Source organism: Thunnus albacares, chromosome 24, assembly GCF_914725855.1.
Source record: "Thunnus albacares chromosome 24, fThuAlb1.1, whole genome shotgun sequence".
NCBI classification, from domain to species: domain Eukaryota; kingdom Metazoa; phylum Chordata; class Actinopteri; order Scombriformes; family Scombridae; genus Thunnus; species Thunnus albacares.
The window spans coordinates 632,641-650,474 of record NC_058129.1 but is presented as its reverse complement, the minus strand read 5'-3'; the positions used below and the strand labels follow the sequence as shown (position 1 = coordinate 650,474).

Genomic DNA, 17,834 nt, shown 5'->3' with positions numbered 1-17,834 from the left:
TTGAAGATAATGTGGTCTATTATTAATCTATGTGGTCAGATTTACCCTAGCAAGAGACAGAAACCTTTTTATCCTGCCTGTAAAATTTGTTAGTGGCCACCATAAAACCATCATTAGTCAGCCCCCCAGTCTGTCTGCTGCTTTAGATAACAGTCATTTGATCATCCAAAACACAAATCGCAATCAATTCCTTCATGTGCCCCTTTGAACCACCCCTTCCATCCATCCATCCATCTACACGGCCAGACCACTCCCTCAGCCATGCATGCTGCAGTATTGTCCCTCAGTATTATACACTGTCATTAGTACTATAATTCAAATATATCAGTCAATTCATACCTGCATTCATCTGCTGTTTTTCCTCTATTTTCCCCTCCCTCTACATCCACTGCTATCATTTCTGCTCATATCAATCCCTGTTCTGCCACTGCAGACTTTTCCCTGTGTGCATGAAACCATGTTTCCACTCAGTGTGTGATTTATTCCATCTTAAGGGAAGCTGGGCAGGTTAAGGACTCCCTGTTTTTTCACTCACATTTCACTCTATATGTACCAACTGGGATGACTGGCATTCATTTGCAGGACAAAGAACTGTTATCTCCTCATCCCCTGCAGACAGCCCTCCTCAAAGGAACCCCTTAACTAAATTCCTCCATCCTTCTTCTTCAGCTCCTTCGACCATCTTTCACTCAACTTTTAATGACACTTCCTCTCTCTTTTCCTCTGTCCCCCCATTCTTGCAGTAGTATACCCCTTCCCCATCCATCCCACCCTCAGTCTTCTCTTTCCATCTCATCTTGTACCTATATTTTTATACTGGCACAGCAGCAGGTTCTTGAAAGTCTTTTTGAATGTAGCGTTGCACAGGGCATAACAAGCTGGGTTGATAGTAGAGTTGACATAACACAGCCAGTAGCCAATAGCCCACACAGTGTCAGGGACACACGACTGGCAGAAAGTTGAGATCAACACCATGACGTTATATGGCGTCCATGTAATGATGAAAGCCAGCAAGATGGCAAAGATAGTCTTGGTCACCTATAGAGAGGAGAGACAGGAAAGAAGAGTGAAATGAACAAGAGACACCAGAACAAAGTAAAACCAACTCTGTTGTTCTTTTCTATTATGGTTGTATTACAGGCTGATTTGAAAAGTAACCATGCAACAATGACATAACCCTGACAAAAATAAAAGCAGACCTGATGGATTGTTGGTTGCAATGATTGTGAGTTTTGACATTTTTATTTTTGTTTGTTTTTGTTAATTTCTTTCATCTCTTTAAGTTACATTAAAATTGACTAACCTACAATAAATCGATTGAACAATTATTGATTTGCACCAAACCAACCATGTGTTGAGCATTCATTGCCTGATTTATATCACCATAGTCTTCCTCTCATTCCTCTCCCCATCATCCAGACAGCAATGATCACACTAGTGATTTTTGGTAACATCAAAGAAAAGGATATTTGGCTATACCTATAATGTATTTATCTCAACTGTTTGAAACGCCATTTTTCCTGATGCTCTGTTTGCAGTTTCTATGTACTCTATGTAGTTTCTTTTTCCTTATGACAAAAAATTTCAGAAAGACATTCAAAATCGATGATGTATATATTCATGAAACATAAGAACCATCTGTCATGGTGGTAGCCCGTGCCCTATATAGCAAAATGAACACTTGCACACACAAACGCTGCATAGCCACTTCCATTAATAATTAAATCAAACTGGCATGGAGGTGTCTGTGTTGTAGTGTTCGCATAGCATGATTTTACATTGTCATCATTACTTCTGTTTGTTAATATTTGGAGTCCTGCTGACAAAGTGTTAATATTTTTTATATTGTGGGTCATAGTGTAACAAAGCACACAAAAAGTATTTTTAAATAAGACCCAGGGACTAGTATTTGTACTAAACATCTCTATTTATTGTTTAAAGAGTTTAGCAATGAAAGCCAATTGTTGGTCACCTATTTCTCCTCTGCTGTATTTGTGCTCCTCTGTTTAGAATGAACTGCCAAAACTGCACAAAACTGCAATGCTATTTTAATTGCCTTTTGAATAAATATTTGCCTAAACTGTGTTTTAATATGTTTTGTAATTCAATCGTAATGTTTGGATATTTTGTGGCCAGGTGTTAATCTCCTGTGGGATAACCCAAGAGTTAAAGAGGCACTGCCTAGTGCAGTTTTTACATTTAGTTATTATTTTATTTATTTATTTTTTGCAAGTATTATTTTTCTTCATTTTTTTTATTTTTTATTTTTATTTTTTGCCAGGCCTGCATTGTATATAATGCTGCACAAGATTGTGAAATGGTTCGTGAATGTGTAATTAAGTTTTGCAGCTGTAGAAATATTTTGTGCAAGTGTGAAAAAGGTTTGTGTGTGCAGATATAATTTGCAAGTGTAAAAAAAAAAATTGTAGCTGTAAAAATATTTTGTGTATGTGTAATTAAAATTGGTGCAGGAATTTTTTCAACAGTGAAGTTTTACAAAGTCTGAGAGACACAGAAATTTCCTACCTGTGTATGCAACACACTGAAGTTACAACTACAAACTGCAAGTTATGAGTATGAATTTTGACCCTGTTTTTATGTCTTGAAAGGTCTTGAAAGGTCTTGAAAGATGGATGATGGTGCAAGCTTTCCCGCAACCGAGGTGGGTTTAATTGTACTTGAGAATGCTGTAGAAAATAATGGTGAACATTTAATGTGTTGTGTATTGAGCTTGTATTTAGTTCACTGTTATTGTAAGGCAACTCAGTTGTCTAAATGCATATTTTCAAGTTCAGGAAGGCTGCTTTATGTACCCGGAATAGAACGGTAATGTAGCTTTTGGTTAGCACATGTCCGCTAGCATTAATACTTTTCAAGCTGAAGACAAACTAAGAGTGGAGACATGTACCGTAATTACACATAGTTAGACATGAACACTAGCACACTCCTTAGTATTTACAATTTTGTGGATTTATGACAGTCTAGCTGCTGTGGGATTACAGAAGCTTTGTTGTAGATGTGAAGATAGTATCAGGTTTATATTGGCTTGCTTACTAAGATAAAGTTAGCATTAGCTATTAGCTTAGGTAAGGTTGATGGTAACAATAAGCGAGTAAATTAGCAGGAAGATTATATATTATGCGCTGTGATTGGTTTGCATTTTAATCTTATTCTGTTTCTTGGCACAGGTAGAGCTGATGGTGAATTCATCCCTGTGGGTGCTTCTACAAGTCAACGGTCCGGTGGAAGTGTGAGCAGTTGACAGGAGCATAGCAGAGGCTGTGGAAAACGATGCAGAGGGTGTTGATGATCCTGCTGCTGAGGATCCTGCACAGTGTGTTGGTCAGAAATGCAGGGAAATACTGACAGCTGTAAAGAGGAAATGCTACAACCAATGACTAGAGACAATTCCGATGCTGCTGCATATGGAGGCACACATATTCCAGGAGTGTTGCAAAGAGGCTCAAGAATGACACCCAGGTAACAGCAAACCTGCCAGACACAGGATGATAACAGACAGTATTTGGATGGCAGTGTAGTCAAACACTCTTTTTCCCAAATTGCTGTTTTTGGAGAATCTGATATCTAGAGTGTCACAAAAAGAAGTTTTATCTGTATGAGGATTTAGCTTCCAGTTTTTCAACTGAAAATAGTCTGAGGTACTTTTTACTGTAAATAGGTACATTTTACTTGCTATTTAATATTTATTGTGCTGTTGTTGCTTTTACAATAAAGTGACTGCATTGAATTGTTTCTGAACAAATACATGTTTGTTACATCATTGTACCATAAACTATTTTTACTAGACCCTCACTTTCATTTAGAGTAATGGCATGGACAAATCAATTAACAGTTAATTGTAACAAGAAGTCTTTAAGAGACTAAACAAAATGAATTATGACTTTTTTGAATTGTAAGAATTTATTTGGCTCAAGAATAAATATATACAGAAGGCTGGATTACAAATCACAAATATAAATGAATAGCTATATAGAGGTAATTTAATATGGCAGATATGTAGTTTGATGTGGTGACTGTGGATACTTCACAGGTGGTATTCATCTGATGCAGGGGCAAGCCTCTGTGTCTGTGGCCTCTGGAAAAAATACAATTAAAAATCTCAAAGAATCCACATATTGAATCGTTACATGCCAATAGAAAAAAAACAGAAAAGTTACTGTTTGGAAACATTAATGATACACAGATGTAGCCTCTATTGTTTTGAAATACTCTGTTACTTTTCTGTTTTCAGAAAGCAGCACTGACAGTTTGACCACAACTGACACTCATGCCAAACAGATAACTGGGTGAACAATATTCATATTTTGTGTGTATGATTCAAGTGTAACAATCAACTCTTGCACAGCAGTGGAGTCAGTGATACATATTCATACATTGTCATGCCTCCTACTGATCTGTGTCTCTACAATGGCTCCTGAGTGGTCAAGGCTGGTACAGCAGACTGCAAACCAGGCTGATGTGGATCATCTGGCCATCTGGATCAAAGCTGTGGCATCCTAGGCCCTGATAACACTCATTTTATTACCATGGCCCTCTGAACTTTTGGGATGGAGCTGTAGTCTTTGGCCTCCCTCAGCATCTGAAATATGAGAATGACAGCTCATGTCTACTAGCAAATGGGTGTTATTATTAGGTCATACAAAGCTGCAGATATTTCCACTAATACAGCGCTGCTTCTTACTCATATATTTAGCAACTACACACAAAGTGATTTTTTTTAATTTATTGACACAAGGGAAGACTGGATATATTAAAAAGATGTTAGAAATAAAACTTCATCAATGGCAGCTCAACACATCATAGTCACACAATAATGTCAACTGCTGATCCATCTGGAGATACAACTAGCTCAGGGCAATTTTTCTCAGAAGTATGTTTTAATGGTTAGCCTAGCAATGCTTACATTATTTAATCAAACATGCTAAAGCAGAGAAACAGTATGTAATACAGCCAAGTGATTGCTTTGCCTTCAGCTTGAAAAGTTAATTGCCAGAATTGATGCTGCTATTTTGGTAATGCTAGCAGACATTTGCTAACAGAAAGCTACTTTACTATTCTATTCTGGGTACATAAAGCAGCTTTCCTGAACTTGAAAATATGCATTTGGACAACTGTGTTACCGTGTTGCCTTACAATAACAGTGAACTAACTACGAGCTAAATACACAACACATTAAATGTTCACCTTTATCTATAGCACCCTCAATTACAATTAAACCTACCTGGATTGTGGGAGAGCTGCACCGTCGTCCATCTTTCAAGACCTGCAGGGAGATGAACGCAATGCAACCATCTGCCCTCTGATTAGACAGATTGACTCTACATTTGACCAATCGGATTCAGACATAAAAACAGGGTCAAAATTTTATAGCCGTAACCAAGTGGCAACCTCCGGGGCTGAAAAATGAAGCCAATGCGGAAGTGTCACTGGCTCCACTGGCTGCAAAAAGAAGTCTGATTGCATGGAAGTCTATGCTTTAGGGCGTGGCTACGCAGTGATTGACAAGTTGCTACCATGGCGACAACGTTGCTATTTCACAGTGTGTTTTCAGTTCACTAAAGTTAATTGTAACATTTTGGTCGCCTAAAAAAAGTCTTGTTCAGTGTTTGGTTGTAATAAAAGACCCACCAAAGAGTCAGATGATCACATTTTCTGGTGAGTACATTTTGTTTTAACGGTTTTAGGCCTATTTTTCATTAGCAAAAATTAGCATTGACACTAGCATTATCACTGCTAAACATAGATTGTAAATGCACCATGCTAACCAAGCTAGCAGCTAACACTATGGTCTGCTCTGCCCGATTTGCATCGCTGCCTGATTTGCACTGCACATGCGTGAGCAGGTCCTCCATCCTCTCATCCAAATATGGTGACCTGTGGCTCCAAAAATCAAACATGGCAACAGCCAAATCCATGATAGCGAAGGTCAAATTGCTACACTCAAGGCTTCAAAATGGCACATCACGGTGACTACGTCCGTATTTTTTTTTACAGTTTATGGCCGTAACTAGCAGTTTGTAGTTGTAACTTCATTGTCCCATACAAAGGTAGGAAATTTCTATGTCCGTCTCTCATGTGACTTCATTGTTACACACAAAGGTAGGAAATTTCTCTGTCCGTCTCAGACTTTGTGAAACCTCACTGCTGCAAAAATTCCTGCACAAATTTTAATTACACATGCACAAAATATTTCTACAGCTGCAAAACTTTATTACACATTCACAAACCATTTCACAAGCTCAAAATATTTATGACCAGTATTTGATTCTATAGACAACCAGAGGTCCTGTTTCCTGCGCACTCCTCCCTAAACGGAGTAGGTATACATAAGCATTCTATATGCCATGAAAAAATAAAACATGTTCGTGAAAACATTTTAAAACAGGTTTAAACAAAATCCTGTTTTTCACTTTACACACAGCCGGCACAGCATGGTTACCTTCATTCATCATTTAAATAGTTCGATGGACCAGTGTTAGAACTTATCTATATCGTATCTGTTTATTTAAAGTTACAACAAGGAACTTTCATTTTGTTTTGATTTTAGAGGCCCCTGTGGACAAAAGTGGTAGTGTTTTCCTGGAATGAAGACTGCATTTCCCATGAGTGCCACCGCCTTGCGTCGTAAAGATCTTGGTTAGCTCATGCATTTGTTTTTGGAAGCGAGAGCACCACTGCACTGTCTCTCTCACTCTGGTGTTCTCAGCTCAGCACTCTCTCTCTTTTTTTTAAATGAGTCAGGAAGCCTATATAACAAGTCTAACTTTACTTTTAATGTTATCAAATGAGGAGAAATGTCCTCCTTTCTTCCTAGTAATGACTTTGTCATCTAATGTAAACATAGACTCTTACTTTCTGCATGCTGTAAATTGTTCTGTCTGATTTCGCGGGGAATATGACCTGGTGGCAGGCATTTAGAATAACTATATAGATACAGCCAATCTTGCTGATGGTCTCGTTTGCTTATGTAGGTCATATATATATATATATATATATATATATATATATATATATATATATATATATATTCATTTATGCTTTCAAGTACATATAATATCTTGGAAGTAATATATATATATATATTACTTCCAAGATATTATATGTACTTGAAAGCATAAATGAGGACTTTCAGATCAGATATGCAGCAGAGGAGTAGAACTGCAAATTTAAGTTTATTAATTATCCTATATTAATTGTTTGCACAAAATAAGCCCCAGCACCAGTCTGCTATCAGACACAGCACACGTGAGAACACATCAGCTTTATTTTCATTCTACCATTGTCAGCATATTCTGATTGATGTATATTAATGTTTGGTGTGTCTTGAAGTTGTAATTTGGAATGTCAGGGGCTTCACAGAGACTCATTTCTCTTTCTCACTCAGCTTCTCTCCCTCGTTTTACCTGTTGCAGTGTTTGAAGGGGATGAGAGGAGCTCATGTGATCGGTCATTACTGAAGCTCACTGGTCAGGAAAATTGCAAAAATGTGTTGGCCACACCCACACATTAAGACTTGGATCTGTGCCTGTGCCCTATTTTGGGAAAATAGGGCCCATTATCTGTTCTGACTCTAAAATGTATTCAGCAAAACCTTCAGCACCATGGACAGCACAAACATTAAGACGCTCTAACAGTGTGCGTGTGCACTCACTCTTAAGTACTGTGTTTGGAAACGTGTAAAATTTAAGAGCGTTTGGGAAGCACTCTTCTAAGATCGATCATTATCAGGAAATGATGCCTTGCTTCATAAACATACAGAGACAAGAGGTAAAAGGAAAGTGACTGGAGGAAAATAGCAGAAATAACCATTTTCTGGTGAGTTCTTAGTTCAGTCAGAGGCTGAACACAAACCAACACACAGGCACACTCCCACAGCTATGTTGGTGCTGGTACATTGGCTGTTTGGGGCGAATAAACACAAACGGTGTGTCAAACACAGTTTGCATGAATGATGAGGGCAAAAATTTGCTTCACTTTTGGTCTGAACACATCCTAATGCTCTGCCTGTTGATGAGGCTTCTTAGTATAAAACATTTTTAGCCATACATGTAGTAATATCTAGGGATGGGAATGTGGGCTGGTCACTCAGTCCACTGCCTTGATACAGACTGAAATATCTCAACTATTAGATGCATTGCCATGAACTTTGGCACAGATATACATTGTGCCCTAAGGATAAAGTCCAATAACTTTGGTAATCCCCTGGCTTTCTTCTAGTGCAACCAGCAGGACAAAGTTTTCACTTATTATGTGAAATATCTAAAATCTACTTGGATTTGCAAAAATTTTATACATTCATACATGATCATACATGATTCTCTGACAATGAATCTGACTACTTTGGTGATCCCCTGACCTTTTCTCTAGCACCACCATGAGGTTCACATTTGCATTTTTTGTGAAATGTCTCACAACTAGATTAACTAATGGATTTCCGAGAAATTTGGTATAATGGTACCCAGAAGATGATAAATAATGTTGGTGATCCACTGACATTTCCTCTTCACTTAAATATATCAATATCTACTGGATGGATTGACACAAACTTCATATCATACTACCTTATATTCATAATACCTCTGTTTTTTACCTTTTTTTATGGAGGGAAGTTTTACTGAGAGGAAGCCTCTCTTTTGCAGGAGCACCCTGATCACATTCACATGGTTACACACATTCACACCTCAAAGCTGCTCATACAACCACAGTCTGATCTGTTGGCTACTGAGCAGCTCCACTGGAGAAGTTTTGGGTTAAGGGCCTTGCTCAAGGGCAGCTAAGTTCCTCAGCTTTGCTTTTCCACTTTCCTCAACTAGATTTATCCTGCTGGTCTGGGGATTGAACTGTCGACCCTCCAGTCACAAGCTTGCTTCTCTAACCTTTAGGCTACCCCTGCCCATCTGTGTTCTTTCACTACCAGTCAAACCTGTAATTGTTTAATGTACATCTGTCCTTCAGCATGCTGTCTATCACTTATTCATTCATGTCTGTGTTGTGTTACATGAATATTATCTGATTCTTGAGTTGAGTTTTTTATCTTTTGATGACTGAAAGATATACCACCCATCCACCAATTCATGGACATGAAGAGAATTTTCCTGGAAAATTCTGATTCCTTTATCTGTTTCACCCAGGGTTAAAGGTAAGCAGTTACAGAGACATCAGATATGTTGGAGGGATTGTGATCATTTGAAGTAGATCAGTCACATGGTTTTGGGAAATGGTATAGGTCACTATGAGTTGTATGGTACTTTATATCAGTAACTTCTCTGAAGGAAGTGTGATGGAAAGCAACAGATAATTGGTTAAAATACTATTAATAGCAAGTAAAAAGGAGTATATGAGAATTTGGGGGGAAAATAGCTCCACCGGGAAAGGACCAGTGGCTTGTTACTGGAAAAACTGACACATATATTGAAACTACAAAAAGCACAACTGGAAGAAAACAGGGAAATTGGACACTCAAAATGGTGACATTGAAACAGAGCTACAAATGAATCCTTCAACAGGACTGCATGTGAATGTATTTCCCTTAACAGTTTTTTGTTACTGTTATTTTTTAATGTTGCAAATTTCTTGCCAATAAATATTTAAGTAAGAAAAAAACATACTTTCTTTTCTCTGGCGGCCATCTGTCTTTTCCTCTTCACTTGGCTTCTAGCAATGCTTGCAAACTTTCTTGCCACAGTCCTGGGGCGGCTGATTGGGATTGAGCGCCTCTCGGCTCCCTCCACAGGTGGGACAATCTCTATAGCTGTGATGCATTCATCACCGGCCTGCTTTGTTACAATCTTTATCTTGGACCACTTCGAGGAAGGGTTGATCTTGGACACTGAAGGATTGGCTGCTGTCTCTTCAACTGGGTTTGGATTTTTTGCTGCCTGGAAAAAAACAGAGTTTTGTTTGGAACTTTTACAGCCAACATGGCCTGTTGTAAAAGGTACATGAAGTCCGACAAGTCAGGGATTTGAATTCAGTCATTTTGTGCCACAAGCTGTCTTATACACTTGTCTTGTGAGTTAATATTTGGCTGGCCCTAAAAGGTGCATATGTACAAAAGCTGAGAGGTCATAGTTGCTGTAATTTACTTTAATCCTGTTATCTCAAGTTAACAAAGTTAGGTATTCTTGTTATATTTGTTATATTCTTATTATATTCCCATGATAACATAAATGTTTATCACAAAATGTATTGATGAAAGTTTCACCGAATATATTTCAGTGATGCTGTTGATGACATCGGGCATTTTCATGGCTCTTGGCTTTGGGAAACTAGATAATCATGCTGTACATTGCCACTTGGTGAAGGACGAGTGGCAAGCAGCCAATCACACCGGCTATACTCTCCTACAATAACACACTGACAGTTTAATGGGGCAGAGAGTCCAGACCAGTGTCTTCTGAGGGTGAACTGTAAGTCCAGTCCAGGACTTGCAAAGTTGCGAGCGAAAATATAGCTGTGGAGGTGGGCGTGGTTGGTGTTCAGCTGCAGGAGAGAGAGGTGTGGAGATGGCTCAGGTGAGCAGTGTCAGGTGAGTTGATTGGCACAGCTGGTGCTTGTTGACTAATTGTACTCTCCCTTTCAAATGCAGAAGCCTGCAGGACCTCAGATGACTGCTGCACATCACAGAGGCAGACAGACAGATATTGTTTGGCGACGCCCAAAACTAATATTTTGTGAGACTGAGTGATTACAGAGACCTGACTGCACGTGCCAGAAGAAGTCAGGCAACCACAGGTGCATGGTCGCTTTATGATAAGTAGTTATGTTAAAATGTGTGCATGCAGTGGAGAATGAAAGGAGTTCTCTGTGATTGATCTGTCGTGTTGGTGTTGTATGCTGAGGGAACTCACGGTAGCAGCTAGACTTGCTACAATAGCATATAATGTAAAATAAAAAGCTAAAATCATGTCTCTTTTTAAGTTAAATTCAGACTTTGTAAGTCTGGTAGTCACCATGTTTTTGTTTCCTGTGCAGTTATGTGCAAATTTATATAAAATTACAATGATCCTAGCATGGAAATCTGACAGATTGCTTCATTATTTAGCTTGACATTGTCTCCATGTTATCTGATTTCTGATTGAGAGTGAGTTACTTTATTTTGTTTTACCCTAACCAATCAGTAGCGAGTGACATACCTTGTTTTGGTAAGTCGACTTGCAACAACTTGTACAGCTGCGCCAACTTTTCACATTTGTCACATTTTTCTGGCTTTAACACAGGAAGATGACCTCTTCATTCTTAAACTTGCCGACAAAGCTCTGAACAGTCGACAAAAAGCACACAGCCTTGTCTGAATCCCTGCACACAGTCCTGGCATATATAAACCCAATTCAGAATGCAGCTGTGTCAGTCTGGTCAGACCATAACGGCCAGTAACAGTTTTGACAAAAGCTTTATTGACACACCCTATGATCCAGTTCTCCCCAATCCCACCTTGTTTCCATGTTGCTCCCTAGGTGTGGTGTGATAACACATACTCTGTGTATTAGGCGCAGTGCAGCAGCACCTTGTCTCTGGTGAGAAATTAACTTTTTTTCACTACACTGATTCATAATGGGATCTTCCTGAACTGACATCAGCTGTTTAGCAATCAGCTTTACTGTACATCACAGAAACTGTGTATGTTTACCTGATGGAAATATCTTCTTAAAATAACAATATTCAGTAGTTATTAAATAATTATCTCATTTTCTCATAAACATAATAGCTGTATGTTTATATCTGCTTATCTCTGTTAGCCTACTATACTTATTTTAACTATGTCCTCTGTATGTTTGCATTTGTATGTGAGTACATTAAGAGCCACTAGAAATCTTGTGTGTCCAACATACTTGGCCAATTAAGCTGATTCTGATTGATGTTTTTGTAAAAACAATTTTATCCTGTTATTTTGTGGGAAAACACTTTTGGTTTTAGAACAATAATTGACCTCATATCAGAAGAAAATGACTTGGTTATCCTGAGAAAACCAGATAAGTAACTTGAGATTACAGGATTGAAAAAAGATAATGTAAACTTTAGCAGCTCTAGGCTCCCAGGCATAAGTCCAAAAAGTTGTCTAACTTTCAAACACCAACCTCAGACATCACCTCATTGTTGATCTTCTTTGGTTCTGTGGGGGGAATAAAAGCTGTGGACGAATCATTGGAGCTCTCTTTTTCCTCCTAGATAGATAGATAGATAGATAGATAGTTTGATTAGCAGTGGACATTGAAACTGTGGGGCTGTCTTGTCTCAATGCTAAACAGAGTGTGATGGGCAGACGTAAGCAGTGATGTTAATAATGTACAAATGAGTACCTGTGTGAGTCCTGGACTGGGCTGTGCTGGAGGCTGTCGCTGAACTGGGTTTGGTTCTTCCACTCTGCCATTCTTCACAGCCTCCAGTGCAGTGGTAGTTGAGTCCAGGCTGAGTTTGGGAGTGGAGCGGGGACTGGCCTGAGGGCTGGTCTCATTGTTATTGTTCTGCTTTAGCAGGTGACTTTTGATCAAGCTGGGAGTTCTGGGAAAATAATTGGAATGACCATTATTTTTTTAAGAGTGCTTACACCATTAAAAATACAAATGACCTAATTGCATCGGACAAAGAACTTCTCTCTTACTTGTCTTGTTAGATATTAATGCTGCATTTGACACCATTGACCATCCCATCCTATTACAGAGACTGGAACATTTAATTGCCATTAAAGGAACTGCATTAAGCTGGTTTAAGTCCTATTTATCAGATCAATTTCAATTTGTACACATTAACAATGAATCCTCCATGCACGCAAAAGTTAGACATGGAGTTCCACAGGGTTCTGTACTTGGACCAATACTATTCAACTTTACATATGCTTCCTTTAGGCAATATTATTAGGAAAAACTCCATAAATTTTCATTGTTATGCAGATGATACCCAATTATATTTATCAGTGAAGCCAGATAAAACCAATCAGTTAATTTAACTCCAAGCATGCTTTAAGGACATTAAGACCTGGATGACCTGTCCTGCTTGACACCCACACCTGCCATTATTATTGGTCATATTTCTATTATTAATATTGTTGTTAATGTTGTTGTTGTTGTGCTTCTGTGTCTCTCTCTCCCCGATCCTCCTCCCTCTTTCTCTCAACCCAACCAGTCAAAGCAGATGCCTGCCCACCTAGAGCCTGGTTCTGCTTGAGGTCTCTTCCCATCAAAGGGAAGTTTTTCCTTGCTGCTGTCGCCAAGTGCTTGCTCATGGGGGAATGTTGGGTCTCTGTAAATTACGGTCTAGACCTGCTCTATGTGAAAAGTGCCCCGAGATAACTTCTGCTGTGATTTGGTCCTATATAAATAAAATTGACTTGACTTGACTTGACAATCAGATGTGCACATTATAAAATCCACAAATGGATATGAATCATTAATTGGACACATATTGTGCAACAAATTGTACGTATGATTAATTTATGTTAATAGCCTTAGTAACATGCATCTGGTGCTGGTTTTGATTTATTCTGACTACCTTGTTAACTCTTTTATTCCAATACAGCTCTGGATGTTTTAAAGTTTAATCTAAGTGCTGATATAACTAATTCAATGTTAGTAGCAAACTGCAAAAGATTTACAAAATGTTGGAAAATATCTGCACATCCATCCAGAGAAGCCCAGACAACTCTGCTCTTATCAGGTGCATATCACCAAATATAGTGCTCAAGATACTGTAGACATAGAAACACACAGTATATAAATAAATATTTACTTTTAAAATACATTAATATTGTTATTATAATTGTGTATTTATGGTTTATCAAGCAACCGTGGTTTATCCAATATATCTATACTTTCAAGTTGCGCTTAAGAGCTTTGAAGATTTAGCCATTTTATGGGTAAACTGAGTGTGTTAGAGACATTTAAATAGATACCATGAAGTGGAATATGATGTAACATTGGTTTGAGAAGTTTCTATGTGTATTGTGATACTGTCTTCTGCAGTGAAAATCCATTGGAATCCATTGTAACTAACCAAATTCAGGCTCAGTGCAGTTGTTTTTCCTTTCAGTGGAGACAATAAAACCTTTTACAAACATCTTTCAGCAGATTTTTGGGTGAAATAACGGTTTAAACGTATTTGAGGGTTCTGGTTAAGCACAATAAGATGTAATTTCACGATCATGTCAATCAAAAGGAACTTGATTGACTTGGAAACTGGAGACGGAAAAGACACAAATAGCTTTCAATGAAAATATGCTACAATGAAAAGGTTTGAATCATGCATATGAAGACAAAGAAAGGAGACTATATGAAAAACAGAATTTCAAATTAGACATTTCATAAGTAACAGAAGCCTTTCTTAACACAAATGCTTGAAAAGGTCAGTGCATGTGAGATTTCAATTTATTTATTTATTTTTTATTTTATTCCTTACTTTATTCCCTTCTTCTCTTTCTTGTCTGGTTTGTGTTTGGAGACCCTGCTCCTGGACGCCAGGGAAATATGGATATACAGGACTGTCATAATAATGACCGGAAGATAGAACGCTGCTATAGCTGTCCCAAACGTCACCGCAGGGTTAGATAGGAACTGTAGAAAGAAAGAAAGTTTAGTAGACAAGCAAATAGCCCTTCCCTAATCAATAGAGAATGCTTACACATCCACTAAGTGGCCAGTTTTACAAGTATAATCCAGTACAACACACCTGAAATTAATCCTGTCTTTATAAAACTTACAATCTTTCTTTTTGTTGCCATTGCATTGCTCCAACTGGAAATTTTTGAACAGTGTTCAAATTGAACTGTGGGTTCAGGGGAGGTCTCTCTGTTTTGTCATAAAAGACGTGTCAGATCCATGGACAGCTTCAGGAAGTGAGGGACAGAGAGGGGCTATTGTTGTCTAAAACCATATATTATAAAGAGAAATAATGTTGTTTCTTCACAACTAATCTTTCACAACTAATAATCAAGGAGGGTGTTCCTTGTCTATTCCAAAATGTTGTTTTTGTGGGTGATCAGAGGTGTGTAATCGGGAGGAGCAATAACGTTATCACTTATTGCTCACACTGGTAGGGGATGACTTTTGGGGGGAAAAGAGGAGATTTGCAGACCAGTAGTCAACACAAAATGAACCAGTACCAGTTCACAACCCCTATTTTTACAAAAACCATTTAACCAGTGGTATTGGTCAGTAAATTACACTTTCATTCCATTATTCTCATGCAGGCACAAAACTGAAGATGCTTCCTATGTAATACAGTTCTTTTTATTTATCAAAAAGCTGTGTACTCTCCCACACTTCACTCTGATTTTTCCTCTAATTTAGACAGTGACCTTCATCAAGGCCAGTTACCTTAACTTCTACTTATGTTTCACATTGCATTTTAGTGGACAAAGGACCCACCCCTACTTGAAAGCAGCAAAAAGCTAGCAAGGTGACCTTGAGTTGAGATAATATTGTCCCACATCAACGCAGCCAGTTTCAAACTACACTTTCATACCTTTTAAATTTTATTAATGCAGAAGTGAGAAGGGTCAATTTATTAAGTAATTTGGCAGACAATGTATATATTTACATTGTTTTTTCCTTTTTCTCCGCTGTAATTTGCCTATATCTGCTCAGTAAACTGTACCTGTATGTAACACTCTCCAGGTGGCACTGTTCGCTGTCCAACGATGAACTGCCAGAACAAGATGGCAGGAGCCCAAAGGATGAACGACAGGATCCATGCTGCTGCAATCATTAACCCAGCCATCTTAGTTGTCCTTCTTGTTGGATATGTGAGAGGTTTGGTCACACAGAAATAGCGATCAAAACTGATGATCAATAAATTCATCACTGAGGCATTTGAGACAACATAATCTAAAGCCAGCCACAAGTCACAGATCACCGGCCCCAGTGGCCAGTAGCCAACAATGATGTAAACAGTGTACAAATTCATGCTGAAAACACCGATGATCAAGTCAGCACATGCTAATGAAAATAAGAAATAGTTATTGACAGTTTGTAGGTGGCGGTTTACTTTGATGGACAGCATGACTAAAATATTTCCTGTGACAGTCACAAAGCTCAGAGATCCAGTAACCAAGGCAATAAAAAACATCTCCAGGGTCTTATATGGACTTCCTGTCCCTACTCCATCATCCACTAGAGAGCATGATGTTGAGTCATTGGTGGACATGTTGCATGAGGCATTGGAGAACAGGTCAGCTGACTGGTTGACTGAGGAGCCTAAAAGAAGAAAGAAAGAGAGAGAGAGATAAGGAGAAAGACAAAGAGAAATATGGGGTGTGCAATAGCAGTAATGATTATGGTTGATGTACTGTAATGTAATTCTAACTGTGAAACAACTAAAAGGGGAAATTTGTAAAACCGGGCAATTGACTTCTTGTAGAAAAGAGAGAAATTGGTTAAAACACATAAGTCATTTGCTAATGGCAATAAAGTGGTTGGGTTAGTAACAGGAACCAACAAAAAGACATCTACAAAGGAAGTGCCTAATCCGGTACAGTGAAAATAATCTTCATTTTAACATTGGGAAAAATAGAAATTAAAGAAATGTTGATAAACTTTGGGACAATGGATGGTGGAAAACTACCAGTTGAACATGTGAAAGAGTTTAAATCTGTTGGCAGTGTAATCTTAAGTGAAAAAGCAATGTTTCCAAAATGTTAAAACTGGAGGGAAACTATGATTCAGTTTTACGCATGAGCTGTGGTAAACTGGGTTGTGTTCTGTTATGGTAAACTTTCTCTGTTATAGTTTGGTTTGGTAGCCTGAGTACAGCTGAAGAGATTGACGTGAAGCCTGCACATTCAGACAGTCAACTAAAGTCTGTCACTACACTCACATAATATACTCTTTTCACTGCAACATACTGTATATCCAACACACCTAGCATTCTTGCTGTGTACTCTGCTCACACCTATCTGAAAGCTCTGCGCCTGCTGTTAACAGTATTTCACAAGCCCCACCTTCTCCTGCATCCACATGTAGGATCTGAGACTACTGTATCTTCCCACGTTATTATCATCACTCCCTGCTGTGATGAGGTCAGAGCTTAGACACCAAATATCAACTCTGTACATTTTCAACATTTCCATAATAATACATTGCACTTGAGTTGGCTGTGTTGAATGTATTAGAGTTAGGACTGCATCTGGAAACACTTCAATTTCTGAAGTTCGGTTTTACCAAAAGGCCCTGAAAATCATTAGAGATTATTCTCACCCAGCATCTCCCCTCTAAGGAAATGTGTGCTGGGACTATTCTAAAGTCTGAGTGGTTCAAAATAAACACATTCTGTTTGTCACTCGAAGGGTTAACATTTGGCACTTTGAGGTACATGTTATTCTTAAGTGATTGTCCTCTCTGTATTTATTTTTGTCTATTTGTCTATTTGCACTGTGAGCTCACTGAAGCAAGTTCTTAATAGGTGTTGTTTTAATCACAGCAGCAAGTCAACTACTCATATTGACTGCATGTATAAAGTACATCCAACCTGAGAGCAATGCAACTTGCTATACAATCCTTAACATTTATGCACATACATTGACACAAACACACACACACACACACACACACACGCACACACACACACACTCGTAAGAAGGGGACTGGAATCGAACCACCAACCCTGAAAATGTGCTTTAAATTTGTGGACAGTGGACAATAAATTTAGAGGGTAAGCAAAATCAGACAGTTAAATATTTGTTAAAATATTGGTGGGGGGGATGCTGTGTTTGCAACTGCTAAATATTACTCAAGGTAAATGAGCATATTATGAACAATCATTGGTTATTTCTTCAATCATCATGAACAATACACCAATCACTCTTTGATTTAGTGCAATATGAT

At 38.3% G+C, this 17,834-nt stretch overlaps 1 protein-coding gene across 1 annotated transcript; it reads right to left on the bottom strand.

Moving 5' to 3' along the window:
- Positions 1 to 792: 792 nt before the first annotated feature.
- chrm4a (cholinergic receptor, muscarinic 4a) lies at positions 793 to 16,199 on the bottom strand. The gene is made up of 6 exons (XM_044344266.1): positions 15,610 to 16,199; positions 14,413 to 14,567; positions 12,321 to 12,522; positions 12,099 to 12,185; positions 9,630 to 9,899; positions 793 to 1,038 (listed from the first exon to the last, which is right to left on the bottom strand). The coding sequence occupies exons 1-6, from the start codon at positions 16,156 to 16,158 to the stop codon at positions 793 to 795; spliced, it is 1,509 nt and encodes a 502-aa protein (XP_044200201.1). The 5' UTR covers positions 16,159 to 16,199.
- Between the last annotated feature and the right edge of the window lie 1,635 nt (positions 16,200 to 17,834).

What these genes read in the sequence shown, in the direction of transcription:
- chrm4a (XM_044344266.1), bottom strand. Translation starts at nt 16,158, where the DNA reads ATGTCCACCAATGACTCAACATCATGCTCTCTAGTGGATGATGGAGTA. An exon ending in ACAATGAGGTGATGTCTGAG is followed by an intron (nt 9,900 to 12,098) that starts GTTGGTGTTTGA and finishes GTTTTTTTCCAG; the next exon opens with GCAGCAAAAAATCCAAACCC. An exon ending in TGGCCGCCAGAGAAAAGAAA is followed by an intron (nt 1,039 to 9,629) that starts GTATGTTTTTTT and finishes TCCTCTCTATAG; the next exon opens with GTGACCAAGACTATCTTTGC.